Raw genomic sequence first — 16084 nt, forward strand, 5'->3', positions numbered from 1 at the left:
TTCCACGATGCTGCAATACAGAAAGTTTACGTCGGCCCCGACCCGCGCGGGACTGCAGGGTCCGCCGGAGCGCGGCGCAGAGGCTTTTCCTGCGCGTTCGGCCCCGGGAAAGGGGCGGGAGGGCTGGCTCCGGGAGCGCACGGGCGCGGCGGGGAGGGTACTCACTGTGAAGCACGCTGCGCCCATGGATCATGTCTGTGCGTTACACCAGAGGCTCCGGGCTCCACTAATTCCATTTAGAGACGGGAAGACTTCCAGTGGCGGGGGGAGGACAGGGTCGAGAGGTGTTAAAGACGCAAAGCAAGAACGAAATAAAGGGGGGCCGAGAGGGAGACCGAGAGGAAGGGGGAGCTCCGAGCCCACGCTGCAGCCAGATCCGGATGAGTCCGTCCTCCGCCCCGGGCGGGCTCTCGCTCTCGCTGGCCCTCAGCGCCGCGCAGCCAGCAGCATCCCCACCGTGACGCTCGCATCACACCCGGGCGCCGGCCGCCACCATCCGCGCCGCCGCCGTCAGGACCCTCCTCCCGGGCATCGTCGCCGCCGCGGGGTCGGGAGGACGCGGCGCGCGGGAGGCGGCGGTCGCAGGGCGAGCCCGGGGACGCCCCGAGCCGGGGCCGGGGCCGGGGAGAGGGCGCAGCGAGGTGGGGGCCAGTCCAGACCGACGGCAGCGACGGAGCGGGCGGCGGCGGCGGCGCCGGCGGCGGCGGGGTGGCTCAGTCCCCAGTCTCAGACGCGCCGCGCAGCAGGTCGGAGCAGCCTCCCCGGGAGGATGTCCAGCGGCAGCGCTCCTCGCTCCAGCCCTTGGGGATCTTCCGCTGAGGCATTGAAGGCAGGAAGAAGGGGTCCGTCATCGGCTCGCCGGGCTGCGCGCCACCTCTGCTATCTTGCGGAAAGAGGAGCGGGTGGGTGGGCGTCTGGGAGGCGGGCTGGAGGGCGGTGCAGGGGAGCGGGGCGGCCGGGGAGGGGGGGGGCGGGGGGCGGGGAAGGGAGGGAGGAGGAAGGAGCCGGAAGAGGGGAGAGTTACCAAATGGGCTCCTTAGTCATGGCTTGGGGCTCCGCGACCCTCCTGGAAGCCCGGAGCCTGGGTGGGATAGCGAGGCTGCGCGCGGCCGGCGCCCCGGGGCTGGTGCGCGGCAGAATGGGGCCGTGGCGGCGGCAGCAAGGACATCCCAGCCGCGCGGATCTGGGGGAGGGGCGGGGAGGGGATGAGGACCCGGCTGGGATCCGCGGCTCGGCCCGCCAGGGCGCAGAGAGAGGATGCAGCCGCAAATCCCGAGCCGGATCCTCGTGCCGGACGGAAGGCGTGGAAGCGGGAGGGGCCTTCGTGTGAAAATCCCTTGTGGGGTTTGGCGTTTCACTTTTTAAAGGTTAGACCTTGCGGGCTCTCTGCCTCCCATCCCTTGTTTTCCATCCGCGTAAAGGAACTGGGCGCCCCCTCTCCCTCCCTCCCTGGGGCGCAGGTTTCGCCGCGGACTCCGCGCTCAGCTTGGGAGACACGGCAGGGGCGCGCCCCAGGGAAAGGCGGCGGTAAAAGTTTCGCGGTTGAGCACTGGGCCTGATGCCCAGTCCCCCCACCAAATTACTCCTGCAAAGACGCGGGCTTCTTGCAATTGAGTCCCCCACCTCGAGGTATTTAAAACCACCCCAAGGCACACACGGACCCCCGTTCCCCCGCGCCACTTCCTCCTACAGGCTCGCGAGGCGCGTTAAAGTCTGGGAGACACGAGTTGCGGGGAAACAGCACCGGAAGAGCCCGGGCTTGTAAAATGCGAATCAATGAATACGAAATAAGGGCAACCGCGAGGCAGCGCCGGGAAGGGCTGGAGCGCGCGAGGGTGCAGGGAGTCCCTCCCTGGGCGCCGCAACGGCACCTCCTCCCTTTCCCGGCTCCGTCCCGCCCTCCCTCGGCCTCTGCGGACGCGACCCACGCAGACCACAGCCGAGCCCGCCGGACCCCGGGACTACGGAGGCCATCCCGTCCGGCCACCCACACCCGCGCCGCGGCTGGGGCTTGGGTTGGGGACTGTGGCGGCGAAGAAGCCGGGGTAGGAAGAGCTAATGGCAATGGCGGGGTCGCCGGGGGGCGGGGGGTCAGCAGCAGACGCTGAGCTGTGAAGACTAGGGTGGCCCCGAAAGGCCGAGGAAAGGAGAAAGGGCCATGAGAAGAGTCTGGCGAGCGCTCGAGGCCGGGGGGCTGCCTCCCGGCTCTGGCCGGCCTCCGCTTCCCGGCACCTGCTGCTGGGGCGCCCACGTGCGCGCGGGGCTGCGCGGGGCGTTGGGTGCTCGTCGCAGTCCTGCCCACGCCCAGCGCAGCGGCTGTGAGTGGGTGGAGGTCTCCTGCCAGTAAGTTGGGATGAGGGACGATGAGGTGACCCCCAAGTCTGGAAGGGATTCAGAGTCTCACACGCGCCCCCAAGCCTCCCACCACCACACCAAAGTGCTGGTTCCTCGATTTCCAGGGTGGGGTAAAGTGACCGAGCAAAGGGGATGGTGTGTTTGTGTGTGCGCGCGCATATACGCGCGCGCGTGTTGTGCATCCGCGTAATGAAAGGTGGGTCATGGGTCAACCCGGGAGTAGAGCGGGATGGAGACCTAAAGAGAGAAAGCTGAGAGAAGGGGGAAGACATGGACAGGGTAAGAGAGAGAGAAAGGAGAGAGAGAAGAAAGGGAAAAGAGGAGCGGGGAGAGAAAAGAGAGGCAGGAGAGAGAATGAGGGGACAGAAGAGAGTAGGGAGACGAGAAGGCGGGGGACAGAAGAAATGGGGGAGAGGGAAGAGGACAGAGAGGCTGCGCGCCTCTGAATACGCCAAGTCCAGCAGAGCTGGAGGCCTGTGAGAGGAGCTGCAAGCTTGAGCAAAGGGAGAGAGGTGAGCGGATGAAGGGAGATTGGTGAGTATCCGCCCACGCACCTACTTGTAAAAAGATCAAGGGGAAACACGCAGAAGGTCCCGCGGGAGTCCTGTGACCCACGTGAGGTGCTCGTGCCAGCGCGGGGTGGGAGGTGGTGGGCAATGTTGGTCGTGGAGTTGAGGAAGAAATTCTCCAGCCTTAAGGAAGCAAAAGAGTTCAAAGATCAGTGAGGCTGCTTAACAGAGGGATATGCAGATGACAGAATGCCTGGAAAACGCTTTTGGGGATCCGGGTCATCTATAGAGGAGAGGGTGGGGATCTTGCAAAAGGACCAGTCGCAAGAGTTGACAGTTGAATGTTGGAATCTTTCTTATGGTTGGATGGCACTTTCTTTACATCCAAAATATGCGTTATTCGTGAAAATGGCACAGTTCTACAAAGAAAGTGGCAACATTTAAAATTATTTGTAGAAAGTTACTGCATTTCTCAATCACAGTTTGAAGGCAGAGAAAACTTGGTTTTACGATAAATGCTCTCATTCACCTGCCCTCTTCTGTCCTCTTTGCCCAGAACAGTTTCCCAGGACACTGGGATTTTGTAACCTGCCAAGGAAGTGGCTACGTTGCTAAACAGGTAGTCCTTTTATGGGAGACAGGAAATTAGGAAGGAACTCATAGGGAAGCTGAAAGGGTCCTAACCTTTTGTCCACGCCTGTATTTGAAATCAAATATCTTGCATAAACAGTGGTCTCCATTTTTTTTCTTTCTTTCTTTTTTTTTTTTTTTTAAATGAATTAAAGGCTGGAGCGCAGTGACTGGATCACAGCTTGCTGCAGCCCCAACTTCCTGGGCTCAACCGAGCTTCCCACCTCAGCCTCTGGAATAACTGGGACTACAGGCACAGGCCATCATGCCTGGCTAATTCTTTTATTTTTTATATTTTTTAGAGAGGGGGTCTAGCCATGTTACCCATGCTGTTCTCAGACTCCTGGCCAAAAGGGATCCTGTGGCCTCCCGCTGATCTTTAATGCCCAGTGCTTTCTTGGGCAATGCGTGGGACTGAGGCATTAAATTTTGCTGAAACCTCAGTGCTGAGGGAGTGAGTGTGCACGTTCTGGACCTAGGACAGGACAAAGGCCTGGCTAGCTCAGGTGCTCTGATAATCAACCAAGAGACTGGGCCAACACAGATGCTGACGCCCTCGCTGCACTCTCCTACTCTTTCCAGGCTGCAGGTGTAGCATTGTTATTGACAATTCCATTCATTTTCCTTCATACACACCCATACACGCTTTTCACCATCCACTACATCCTGTTTACGTGGCAAGCTGCCTTCTCATTTTTGAGTTCCAGAATCCACACTTGCTGAGTAATGCTACCTCCCTAATAGGGACCCACAAGATTTTTCTTTCTGAGAAAAACCAACATATGGGAAAAGTTCAGTTTCTCCCAGAAAAGGTTGGGCAAACATATGGTCAAATTACAAGATGATGTCGTTATTTTGAAAGGAAGAGCATATAAACTGATAGCTTTTGTGAGTTGAGTGTGCCATCCTGGAAGATGGTGCTTTGTCGCAGTTCCCCAAGGTTAGCATTGAAATAGTGACTACTATAGAAGATGGTGCAGAATTAAAGCGACTTGAACCCAATGAAGGTGTCATTAGTAAGTTGGTTTTATTTCTCAGCTTGCAGCTTCCTAACAATGAAAGATCAGAAGGACTTCCAAAATCCTAAAAAGAATTGGCGTAGGGTACAAGCCCTTCTAATTCAAATGCACATAGTATTTGTCTACATACATGTACTTATCTATAGGAAAAAATAAAGCTACAGTTTTACCAGGGCTCCTTTGTTAATTAATCTCCAGTACTGGCATCATCTTAAAAGTTGTCTATCAGTAAAAGAGGTGATGCTACAAAAAATAACTCAAATGTAATAGTGCTAATGACACATCCATATTACAATAATATTTTCTGATTTTTACATAATTTATTTACATGGTTGTGAAGTGTAAAGGTTTTTGCATTTAACAATATATGTCATAATACTAGTTTCTCAAAAACAAGTAATTTGCTGGTAAATATAGGAATGCTTTTTGAAAATTCTCTGAAATACTCTAACATGAAGCTGGTTTTAAGCAATATTGAAGAAGCTCTCTTCAAAAAATCTGTAGGAGTATCCTAACGCAGTAGAAAGTCTCCACGAAATAGAAGACATGTCAAAATCTCTGAAATCTTACATTTAAACCAAACAGGATATTTTATGATCACCACTAGGGAAAAATAAAATATGGTTTTGTTAGAAGTACAAATATAGTGTATTCTTAGACAGCACAAGAATGTTTGCCTCTTGTGGGAAAGAACTTTCATAGCACTTCCTTAGCCAGTTATTTAATATCACTTTCAGATACATGATCCTTCAATCCATATCAAAACTTCAGAAAAAAAAAATTCATTTTGATTGATATTTACTTCGCAGTGGCTTATAAAAATAATACCAATTATTTTTATAATCACTTGAGTAATTATAAGCTCATCCTCTATAAATCAACATGCACTTCAGGAACATTTACGAAGATATACCCCAAGATTAAAAGTGTAAAGGCTCTGTACAGAAGCCACCTTTATAGTATAAGTATTGTACCACAAAGTCCACGCACTGCTATTTCAGGGAAAAAACAAGTTTCCACTCCTAGAAGACGGCATATTTGGAAAATATAAGCTAAACTAAAGGGTAAATCTACATATTCCATGTCAAAATAACCATTAATAAATACAAACAAAATGTTACTTCAGTGTGCTAAATCAGATATGTGAAAGTTTCTCATAGGTTAGACATACTTTGTGTGTGCGTGTGTGCGTGTGTGTGTGTGCGTGTGTGTGTGTGTTGAAGTCTAGCCCTGTTGCTCAGGCTGGAATGAGGTGGTGCGATCTTGGCTCACTACAACCTCTGCTCCCTGGGTTCAAGCCTGCCACAACCTCCAGAGTAGCTGGGATTACAGGTGTGTGCCACCACGCCCGCACAATTTTTTAAAATATTTTTAGCAGAAACGGTTTTGCCATGTTGGCCATGCTGGTCCGAAACTCCTACCATCAGGTGATCAGCCCGCCTTGGCCTCCCAAAGTGCTGGGATTACAGGTGTGAGCCACAGCGCCCAGCCTTTTTTCATAATTATATAAGTTAATAGCATCACATAAACTTAATAACTCTGGCTATTTAGCACATACTTTAATCTTATTATGATATATTATTATGTGGATTTGGAAACTAACAAAAGCCATGATTTGCTTGGTGAAAGTAACCCTGGATGTTAAGGTAGGACTTAACATCCAGGACTTATCTGACTTAAATACATTTTGAGGAGAGTACCAAGCTTTTGTGCATGAAGGGAAATGTTAAATGAAAATCTTCCTTTTTTAAATACTAACTACCTGATTTATTCTTTCTTTGAGTGTCCATTCTCTGTTATAATTAATATGTGTAAGGAAATGTCCTACCATGTTTCCATTTACATTTGCAAGACAAGATATGAAACATAAAATAACTTTGTTTTCAGTTTTAGGTTAGATAAATTTACAAATAATATATTTTCAGAAAGTAGCAATGTATATAGCAGCAGAATTTTTGCCAAATAGTTATAGTTACAATAATTTTCAAAAATTAAGGCAAAATATATTTTACTTTTTAGTAAATTATTATTTAAATATTCTCTATTATAGTTTTATAATTGATAGATGCAGTTAATTTTTGGTATATATATTTTTTTCTTTTCTTTTCTTTTCTTTTCTTTTCTTTTTTTTTGAGACTGAGTCTTGCTCTGTCACCCAGACTGGAGTGCAGTGGCGCGATCTTGGCTCACTGCAACCTCCACCTCCCGGGTTCCAGTGATTCTCCTGCCGCAGCCTCCCAAGTAGCTGGCACGTACCACCACGCCTGGCTACTTTTTGTGTTTTTATTAGAGACGGGGTTTCACCATATTGGCCAGGCTGGTCTTGAACTCCTGTTCTCAGGTGATCCACCTGCCTCGGCCTCCCAAAGTGCTGGGATTACAGGCATGAGCCACAAGCAATCGATAATTCACCACAATTTCCAACACCCTCAACAACTCCCTGACACTATGTAGGAAATAGCCAGCCAGGTACAGTGGCTCATGTCTGTAATCCCAGCACTTTGGGAGGCCAAGGTGGGTGGATCACTTGAGGTCAGGAGTTCGAGACCAGCCTGGCTAACATGGTAAAACCCTGTCGCTACTAAAAATACAAAAATTAGCTGGGTGTGGTGGTGCATACCTGTAGTCCCAGCTACTTGGAAGGCTGTGGCAGGCGAATTGCTTAAACCTGGGAGGTAGAGGTTGTAGTGAGCCGAGATCATGCCACTGCACTCCAGTGTAGGCAACAGAGCAAGACTCCGCCTCAGAAAAAAAAAGGGGGGGGGGGAATATCCACACTACTTTCCATTTCATTTGCACTAATATGAAGTTTTGCATCTCTATCAAAACTCTTAAGACACCAGTTTTTACTAATTAGCACACAGGATATAGTTGTGATTTGTTAGGTCTTATTTGCCCTGCCTATGTATGTATTTCAGTTGGCAATCCTTGATCTTATCGTATCTTATCATTTTTTAAATGAAGAAAATGAGGCCAAAAGAAGTGCAGTGATTTCTATAATGCCACTTTTTTTTGGTAACTCCATAACTGATAGAATCCAAGACCTTCTACCATACTGGCGGGGGGGCGGGGGGGGGTGGTTGGAAGCTACATAGATTGTTTCACCTGAGTTCAAGGGAAAGCCCTCATTCTTTCTGCATGTTGCCAGTCACTCACTTCTAGCCAGAGTGTGAGTGCCTCGAGGCCACTGCCAAATGTAATAAGCTTTATGACAGTTGATCCCAAAAAGAAAAGAAAAAAATATATTAAAAAAGGGCAATTATCGGGGAAAAATAAAGCAAATTCATTGTAGGGAACTGCACAGGGATCAGAAATCCCATGGCATGAAGATGGTAAAAATGAGAGAGAGCAGAGATTATCAAGTTATTGAAAGTCTTACTGGAATCACACACATTTATAGACACACATGCAGTATAAGGAGAGAACAGATGAGTAGAAAGGGAATATAATATCCTAGCTGAATAGTAATAACTTGACCTCCTAGAAAAGCGACAGTTCCTTAATACGATTTTTACAATGTTAAAACATGATGTGTAGAAGTTGAGAGCATTGAAGTCAAGAACATTTTGTTTGAATACCAGGTCTATCAGTTACTAGGTATATAATAATTACTTAAACTTTCTTAGCCTATGCGCTCTCCTCTATAAGACAGTCCTAATAACACATAGGACTATTTAAGAGTTTAAATGGGAGGGCATCAAAAGCACTGAGCACAGTGGTAGCATATATAAATAAATATTTATGTTTTGTTAACATGATCAGTACTGCCCATTATTGTGAACAGCAGCATATGGAAGCTGTTCTATGCAAGCCTAGAGATGGCTAATATCCATATCTATAAGTGTACCTAGAACTATGCAGGTACCTATACCTACTTCAATATCTATGTCTACACCTATATTTGTATTTATGTCTCTATCTGCATCATCAAGCATATGTCTTTTATAGTTTAATACAACAATGCTGATAGAAACCTAAGTCAAGAAAGGTTCATATGCGTCAAAGCCAAGCTCAATAACCAATACGAAAAATATGAAAATCTCTGTAGGAAACAGAAGAATCGTGTCCTTGGTGAAGGAAACTGGAGAAGGCTAAGGGCTATAAGTGGGGACGTTCTGAGAGATAGTTCTGTAATAATGCCATCTCAGAGTGATAAGGGTAAAGTAATAATGAAAAAGGAAAAGGAATATTTCAACTTAATGATATTTCGTAATATAATTATACAATATCATAAAACCTCAAAACAACAGGCATAGAGGACTAAATAGAATGTTTTGTACAAAAAATACATGACTAGAATCACGATAATAACATTTAATAAAATTGAAGACAGAGAAAAATTCTTAAAGATTATGGAAAGAAAAGAAGATGGTAATAACAACAAACAGATTATTTCAGAAAAGAGCAAGAATTAGACTGACAGCCATCTTTGGAAAAATGACATTGGGCACGAAAGAGTCAATGGAACTGTACTGTCAGGATGTTAAAGAAAAACTTTTTGAACCTAATATTTATTTATATGCCTGTAAACTATTGCTTAAATTTTAAAAGAAAGATATTTTAACATACTCAATTTTAAAAAAAATACTTAGATGATGTGTTATAGCAAGAAGAATGATGACTTCAGGAGGATATTGCAATATGGAAGTAAAGATGAGTAAAGTCTTATGAAAATTCATTGTCTAAATAATTGATATATATTGTGAGGGGTAAGATGGGAAGAAAAGGGAGAGATGTAAATTTCTTGTCTTGCTTGGATAAAAGTAGATATCCAATATCACTAGATATTGGAAAAGAGTGTTAGCATAGCTGTATGTAAGTAAGTTAGGTGACTGCTATAAGAATAAAACAGAATATCACATGTTCATGTTGGCTAAGGAAAACTTAACCTGCCCAATGGAATATGCCAGTAAAAATAATAATAATAATAATAATAATAATAATAAATGAAGCACGAAAGCAAAATAAAATTTTAAAAAATAAAAGTATGCTGGCAGAAAACATGAAAAAATGATAGAAATAATCATAAACCTATATGGGTTAAATGTTTCAGTGAGAAGAGAAAATATTTCTGATTAGCTATCAATTAAAATAAAATTCATGAACATGTGTGTAAAGTATATATTTAACACAACTTATAGACATATTGAGAATATATGACTGGGAAAAGACATCCACGTCAAATAAGTATACTGGGGTGACAATTATATACTAGGCAAATAGCATCAAAGCAAGACAATTATAAGAAAAAAATTTCCTTATATACTGTCAGGAAAAAAGTCAAGTTAATGTAATTGTCCCAAATACATAGGCAGCTAAAGTTTAGCCTCGAATTGTTTTTTAGAGTGAAAAATAACATTATGTTAAATAATAATTGTAGTTGGAAATTTTTGACGCAGTCCTCTCAGAAACTGATTAAAACAGGTTTTAAAATTAGCAAATATTAAGAACATACGAGTAAAAGTCAGTTTAGTTTAGATAAGTAGGAATTTAAATTCAACAAAAATAAACACATCTTAAACTCCTATAATATTTATTTAAAATAAATATATTTTTGCCAAAAAAAGTGTAAGTTCAAAGAGTTAACATACAGATTATATCCTATGAGATATAATAATATTAGAAACTGATATCCAAAGTAAAGCTTAATGTCACAGGTCTGAAAATTAAACAGTGCTTACAACAATAATACAGTTATTTAATACGGGGTTCTTAGATCAAATATGAAATTATGAAAGTTTACTATGTATAGTTTAATGACAAGTATATAATAACAAATATCTATATCTTTCATCAACAGATGTCTGAATCTGTGGCCTGTTATAAAGTAAGGTTTAGACGAAAACTTTCAGTTTTTAGTACAACAGCACTAAATACTTGGTATAGAACACATAGTAAACTCAAGAAAAAGGAAAAATACGTAAAGAAATTACTAGAAATCAATTAAGCAGACCAATAGAATAAGAATATTTATTGAAAGAAAATTCTAGTTATTTGAAAAAAAAATTAGCCAGATAAACTTGTAGCAAGATGATCAGGAGCAATAAAAAAATAGAAGTCCTACCAACAACGTAAAGAATGAAATGCAGAGAAAATAGAGAGAAAAACAGTGTAGAGAATATGAGCAACTGCATGTAAACAAATGTGAAAACCAGGATGAAATGGATGAAGTTATTTTTTTAAAAAAACTATAAAGTGCAAACATTCCTGAAGAAAAAAAATAATTTATTGATATATCCATAACCATAAATAAATGGAATTGCTGATTCTGCTCACTACCTCTCACTCCACCAAAATAAATACCTAAACGAGTGACTGCAGGCTGATTGAATGGACAAATACACAAATGAATGAGTCCCTGGACAAAAATATATTACATCTAAAGTTCATGACACGTTGTACTTCTAAGGATGTGATAATCCCCTTTGCCTACAAGGTGTTCCAGAAAATTTTGTAAAAAGACGAAAAACTGTAACACTAATTTCAAGAAGCTGGTGTAGCCTTGGCATCAAAATGAGATGCACCGAACTCTGGTGTTGTGTCCAGCATTATCCTCCTGGGCATATGTCAAGGTCCATTGACCTGATCTCCAATGGCCTGCAACTGCAGACATTTCTAAGGGCTTCTTCTAGCTGCTGGAGCCCACTTTACTCAGCCTCACAGCAGGGAGAAGTGCCAATAACCTTCAAACAATGACTGCTGGGGTTTTGTCTCCCTCACCCATCACATAGTGTAGGCTTCCGGAGTTCCCAGTAGGGTGACCGACTAGTTGTGCACAGTACTGATGTGCTTGATAACAAACAGTTCCATGGCTGTCTTCCTGTCCTGGTCTCAGTTCCCAATAGTCTCTGCTAGTATATTCTGGAAGAACCTCCGAAATAACTATACTTAATTCTTATCCCAGGGTTTTTGTCATTGTTTTTCTTGGGAAAGGCAATTGGTACCCAAAGTGTTCCCAGGATGGAGATTGCCTGGCTGGATTCTGGATGTGGACCACTCCCTGCCTGTATACAGCCGGCATTCCATTGACGGGATTATTGGAACAGCAGTGCCCCTGGCATGTTATCCCATCACAATTGCTAAGGCTTTTGCCTGTGGAAAACTGGGATAGAAAATAGAACAGTGTGCCCTGGTTTATGTCTTATCTCTAGTGTTTCTATATTAAAGTCAGACTCTGATAGGGAAGAAGTAGGACGTTAAGACCTGGGGTGGAGACTCCAGGGTGGCTGTGCTTGAGAATGTTGAACGCTCAGATTCCCCTAAGTCCTTTGCATCAGCACAAGTGTCTCATCTACACCTGCTAGAGAATAGCAGCCTCCCCTCCTCTCAAACCCGGTAATTCCCCATCCTAAGGCAAAAGCCATACAGGATAATCTATACTTGCTGTCCTCAAGATCTGACCTCACCTCCCTTGATTGATTCTAAACCAATTATGAGGTTCAAGTCTCAGCATGTCCTCACTGGGGAAATTCTGTTTCTGTCTGGGGAAAAAATAAAGATTATTAGCAGAACCTGAGAATAGATCTTGTGGGTGCTATATGCCTTCAAAACCAGCATCTCCAGCAGATTCACTGACAGCCATTATTTTCTTGAAGTTTCAAGGAAACCTCCGAGTAGTTTAATAGTAGTTTATTATTAGTGCTTATGTACTTCAGGTGTCCTTGCTTAATTCAATCCTGAGTCACAAGCAAGTTCCCCAACATCAAAAATATCTTACTGATGCCTATATTTTGTCCCCATCACCCCTGTATCCCAGCCTGGTAACTGCCTTTATATCTAGGTTTTGCTATTAATAGTAATTCTGTTACTATCAAGTTGAGTTCAGAAGTAGGAAAATAGAACTAGTCATACTTTCTCACACCGAACACATAGTTTATTATATTCACACACAATTTTCTCCTTTTGCCCCACAAAACAATGTTATGTTCAAAGTTCAATGAGGCATTCCTCATAAAATTTAGATAGCTGGCATGACAATTCCTCATGAAACCTTATATACAATTTGAAAAATTGTCTGAACTTTAAAAATGGGAAAATATTTGTCACATTACAGCTATAGAAGTTTATAGCACATGTTAGAGAAGATTCTCAAGAATTCTGGGTGATGGTCAAATTAATGCCCAATACATTATTTGTGGGAATCTGTGGTCATAACACTCACCTTAGTGAGTAGATATTTATCTTTTGTTGTTATTTCGGTTTCTCCTGAATTATTTTTCAAGTGACAAAGTCATCCAGGGAAGAACAAAGCTCATATATAAAATATTTTTTTTAGTTTTATCTTTTCAATAATATTCTGTATTGAATAAACAGAGTAAATTTGCAAGGAAATGAGAGAGTGTTGGTGATATGGTTTGGTTCTGTGTCCCCACTCAAATCTCAGCTCAAATTGTCAACCCCATGCACATGTCGAGGGAAGATCCTGGTGGGAGGTGATTGGCTCATGGAATCCATTTCCCCGATTATGTTCCCGATGCTGTTCTCATAATAGGGAGGGAGTTCTCACAAGATCTGATGGTTTAAGTGTGGCAGTTTCCCCTGAGGTCTCCTTCCTGCTGGTATGTAAGGCGTGCTTTGCTTCCCCTTCACCTTCCACCATGATTGTACATTTCCTGAGGCCTCCCCAGCCATGCAGAACTGTGAGTCAATTAAACCTCTTTTCTTGATAAATTAACCAGTCTCTGGTATTCTTTATAGCAGTGTGAAAATGGACTTATACAGTTGGGTCAATTCATGTAGGGTCAGTGTGCTGTACAAAAATACACTTTTTTTTAATTATACTTTAAGTTTTAGGGTACATGTGCACATTGTGCAGGTTAGTTACATATGTATACATGTGCCATGCTGGTGCGCTGCACCCACTAACTCGTCATCGAGCATTAGGTATATCTCCCGATGCTATCCTTCCCCCCTCCCCCCACCCCACATCGGTCCCCAGAGTGTGATATTCCCCTTCCTGTGTCCATGTGATCTCATTGTTCAATTCCCACCTATGAGTGAGAATATGCAGTGTTTGGTTTTTTGTTCTTGCGATAGTTTACTGAGAATGATGATTTCCAATTTCTTATACAGCCACAGAATATGTTTTGCACAACCAAGGCCAATTTAAATAGGAATACTCATAGTACAGATTACTTTTTTAAAATATTGTTTTCTGATAATTTAGGTCTGTAAAATAGGGAAAAGAATTAAATGAAAATATAGGTGCAAAGATAGATAATTGATAGATAGATGATAGATGTGGATAAATAAAGAGCTAGTAAATAATCTTATGTTGGAATTTAATACCTTATTTGTCTAGCATTTACTAAGTACCGTCCTATCCATGTTTTTGAAATAAAGGTTTTATCTTTATGTAGGAAACTTATGTATTACTTAAAAAAAAGAAAAGAAACGTGTTCTTACTCTTTCACCTAGGCTGGAGTACAGTGGTGTGATCATAGCTCACTGCCTCTGCCTTCCTAATAGCTGAGATTACAAGTGTGCACCACTATGCCCAGCTTACATTAATTAAAGATAAAATGCATTGCTCTTGTTACCCTTTGCAATAAGTATTTTTTATTATGTATTCTTAATGTATACCTTTAACTCATATTCTTTTATTTTAGGCATACAACTCAGGATTCATAACTACATATATATGGATAGAAGTGCATGAACAGAAAATCTGCCCTTCTGGAATACCAAATGCAAAATTAAAGTCACTACAAGCAGAATTTGGAGAAAAAAAATAAAAGATGCAATATAGTTTTAAAAATCATTGTTAAAATATAATGAGTCTGTACTTTGCTTAAACAATAAAAAAGTATTGATTTATACTGAATTCTGTTTTATTTTGGATAAGCTAATAATCTTGAAAATGTCTTCTGTGTCATTTTGGTTTTATTCTAGTGAAACTCCCATTTATGTAGTGCAAATTATATACAAAACTGTGTTCCCTAAGGGGATCCCTTTAATAGAAACACCCAAACTCATTCAACTCTTGTCCTTTGTAGTAGTTATTTAATAAGTCTATGCTATACGTTCTAGGGATATCTGAAATTATGAAATTTGTCAATTCTTCTTACAATTGTGATCCTCAATATAACTCAGCATAAGTCTGACTGTGCTTCTGAAGTCAGTTAGTTTATTTATTGTTATCCATGCTTAGGTGGAGAGAGAATTTCCAGGTGCTTGATTACTCTGTGAGATAAGAATTTGCTAGCAACTCTATCAGGTCATCTTTTTAAATAAGTCTTAAGAGTACATCAGAGAAAAATAGGTAGCATGAAATCAGATTTGGCTGTTCTTTGTTGTAGGAAACTCCATTTGATAAAGAAAGCTAAGACATAAAACATCGACACACAAAGAAGCTTACTAAATTTATCAGTGGAATAAAACATGAAATCAATAAAAGTCAAACTCATCAAATTATTTTTCTCATTTAGATTCGTCTTGACATAAAACAAATGGATCATGATACATCCCAAGAGAGACTTAGGGTAGGGAGCACTTAAGGTAAACTCACTTTTAGAAGAGAGTTTATGGGGATGCCAGTTTTCAAGGATCATGATATCTTATTACATGTTTCTGTAACTTTCAAAAATTTATAAATTCCATAACTGGTAGATATACCTACCCCAGTTTAAACATATAGGTACAATTAGTTAAAGATAATGAAGTAAAACAGGAAGATGTTTTAACTGATCAGAATAGCTTAATAATCTATCCTAAGTGGGTGAATACAACTCTTGATAAATGGTCCTAAAAGGTGCTGGTCTATGCCCTTTAAAAAAACCTTTCTTTTCATTAAATTATAGAAAAACTAATATGTTGATTTTATTCTAAATTGCAGAATTGTCTAACAGATTTCTGATTAAATGTGCAAAGGATGGATATATTTTCAATAACTTTTATTTTTTAAAATACTGCATCTACTCTCAACTTTCAAGTAATATTTGGACTAAATATATAATTCTACACTATAATTGTGTAGAAATTTGATTTTTTTATTGTAGTCCAGATCTCAGTTATTACTAACATTTCGTGCTGATTCCTAAAGCTTAGAAACTGTTTCTTTTCCCTGTGGTGACTTTAAGGCGTTTCTCAATTTTATTCAGAATGCAATTCCTCAACATCTTTCAGTCGGAAACTCCTGACTTTTGGGAAGATGTATCCTCAGATTGGTTTATGTTGTGAATCTTGTTTTTGCCTATGTGCACTTTTAAAATGGTCTACAGTTAGCATATTAATTGCGATGATAGAAAGTGAAATGTATCTGTTCATGTATGTCTTTAGCAGTTGCAGACAGCATTCCAACCCCAAAAAAGTGCCAGAAGTTTCTTTATTTTATTTTATTTTATTATTATACTTTAAGTTTTAGGGTACATGTGCACAATGTGCAGGTTACTTACATATGTATACATGTGCTAGTGTCAGAAGTTTCTATTTCTCCCCATCGTCTGTTTTGAATCAGTGAGGAAAAGTATTGGCATAAGCTTCTCAGCACAGAGGTGAGCTCCTCCTCACGTTTCCTTGGCAATCACTGAGTCACATGCTTCTGCCTAAATTAGTCCCTGGTCAGGGAAGAAG

The 16084-nt window shown here is 42.0% G+C and overlaps 2 protein-coding genes across 10 annotated transcripts in view; one reads left to right on the forward strand and one right to left on the reverse strand.

Annotated features, from left to right (window-relative positions):
• Positions 1–300, reverse strand: part of NETO1 (neuropilin and tolloid like 1) — a 125424-nt gene extending 125124 nt beyond the window's left edge. For all 9 annotated transcript variants that reach the window (XR_008673399.2, XR_004067946.3, XM_031003802.3 and 6 more), the window contains exon 1: positions 166–300. Coding sequence is in view for 7 of the 9 variants with exons in the window: in XM_031003802.3 (XP_030859662.1) it covers positions 166–193 (28 nt within the window). In the remaining 2 variants the exon portion in view is untranslated. The remainder of the gene's footprint in view (positions 1–165) is intronic.
• Positions 8–14331, forward strand: LOC129528180 (collagen, type I, alpha 1a). Its single transcript, XM_055367988.1, has 2 exons — positions 8–902; positions 14122–14331. The coding sequence occupies exons 1-2, from the start codon at positions 8–10 to the stop codon at positions 14169–14171; spliced, it is 945 nt and encodes a 314-aa protein (XP_055223963.1). The 3' UTR covers positions 14172–14331.
• Positions 14332–16084: the final 1753 nt, after the last annotated feature.

The sequence above is a fragment of the Gorilla gorilla genome, chromosome 17, assembly GCF_029281585.2.
Source record: "Gorilla gorilla gorilla isolate KB3781 chromosome 17, NHGRI_mGorGor1-v2.1_pri, whole genome shotgun sequence".
Classification (NCBI taxonomy): domain Eukaryota; kingdom Metazoa; phylum Chordata; class Mammalia; order Primates; family Hominidae; genus Gorilla; species Gorilla gorilla.

What these genes read in the sequence shown, in the direction of transcription:
- LOC129528180 (XM_055367988.1), top strand. Translation starts at nt 8, where the DNA reads ATGCTGCAATACAGAAAGTTTACGTCGGCCCCGACCCGCGCGGGACTG. An exon ending in TCTTGCGGAAAGAGGAGCGG is followed by an intron (nt 903 to 14,121) that starts GTGGGTGGGCGT and finishes CTTTTATTTTAG; the next exon opens with GCATACAACTCAGGATTCAT.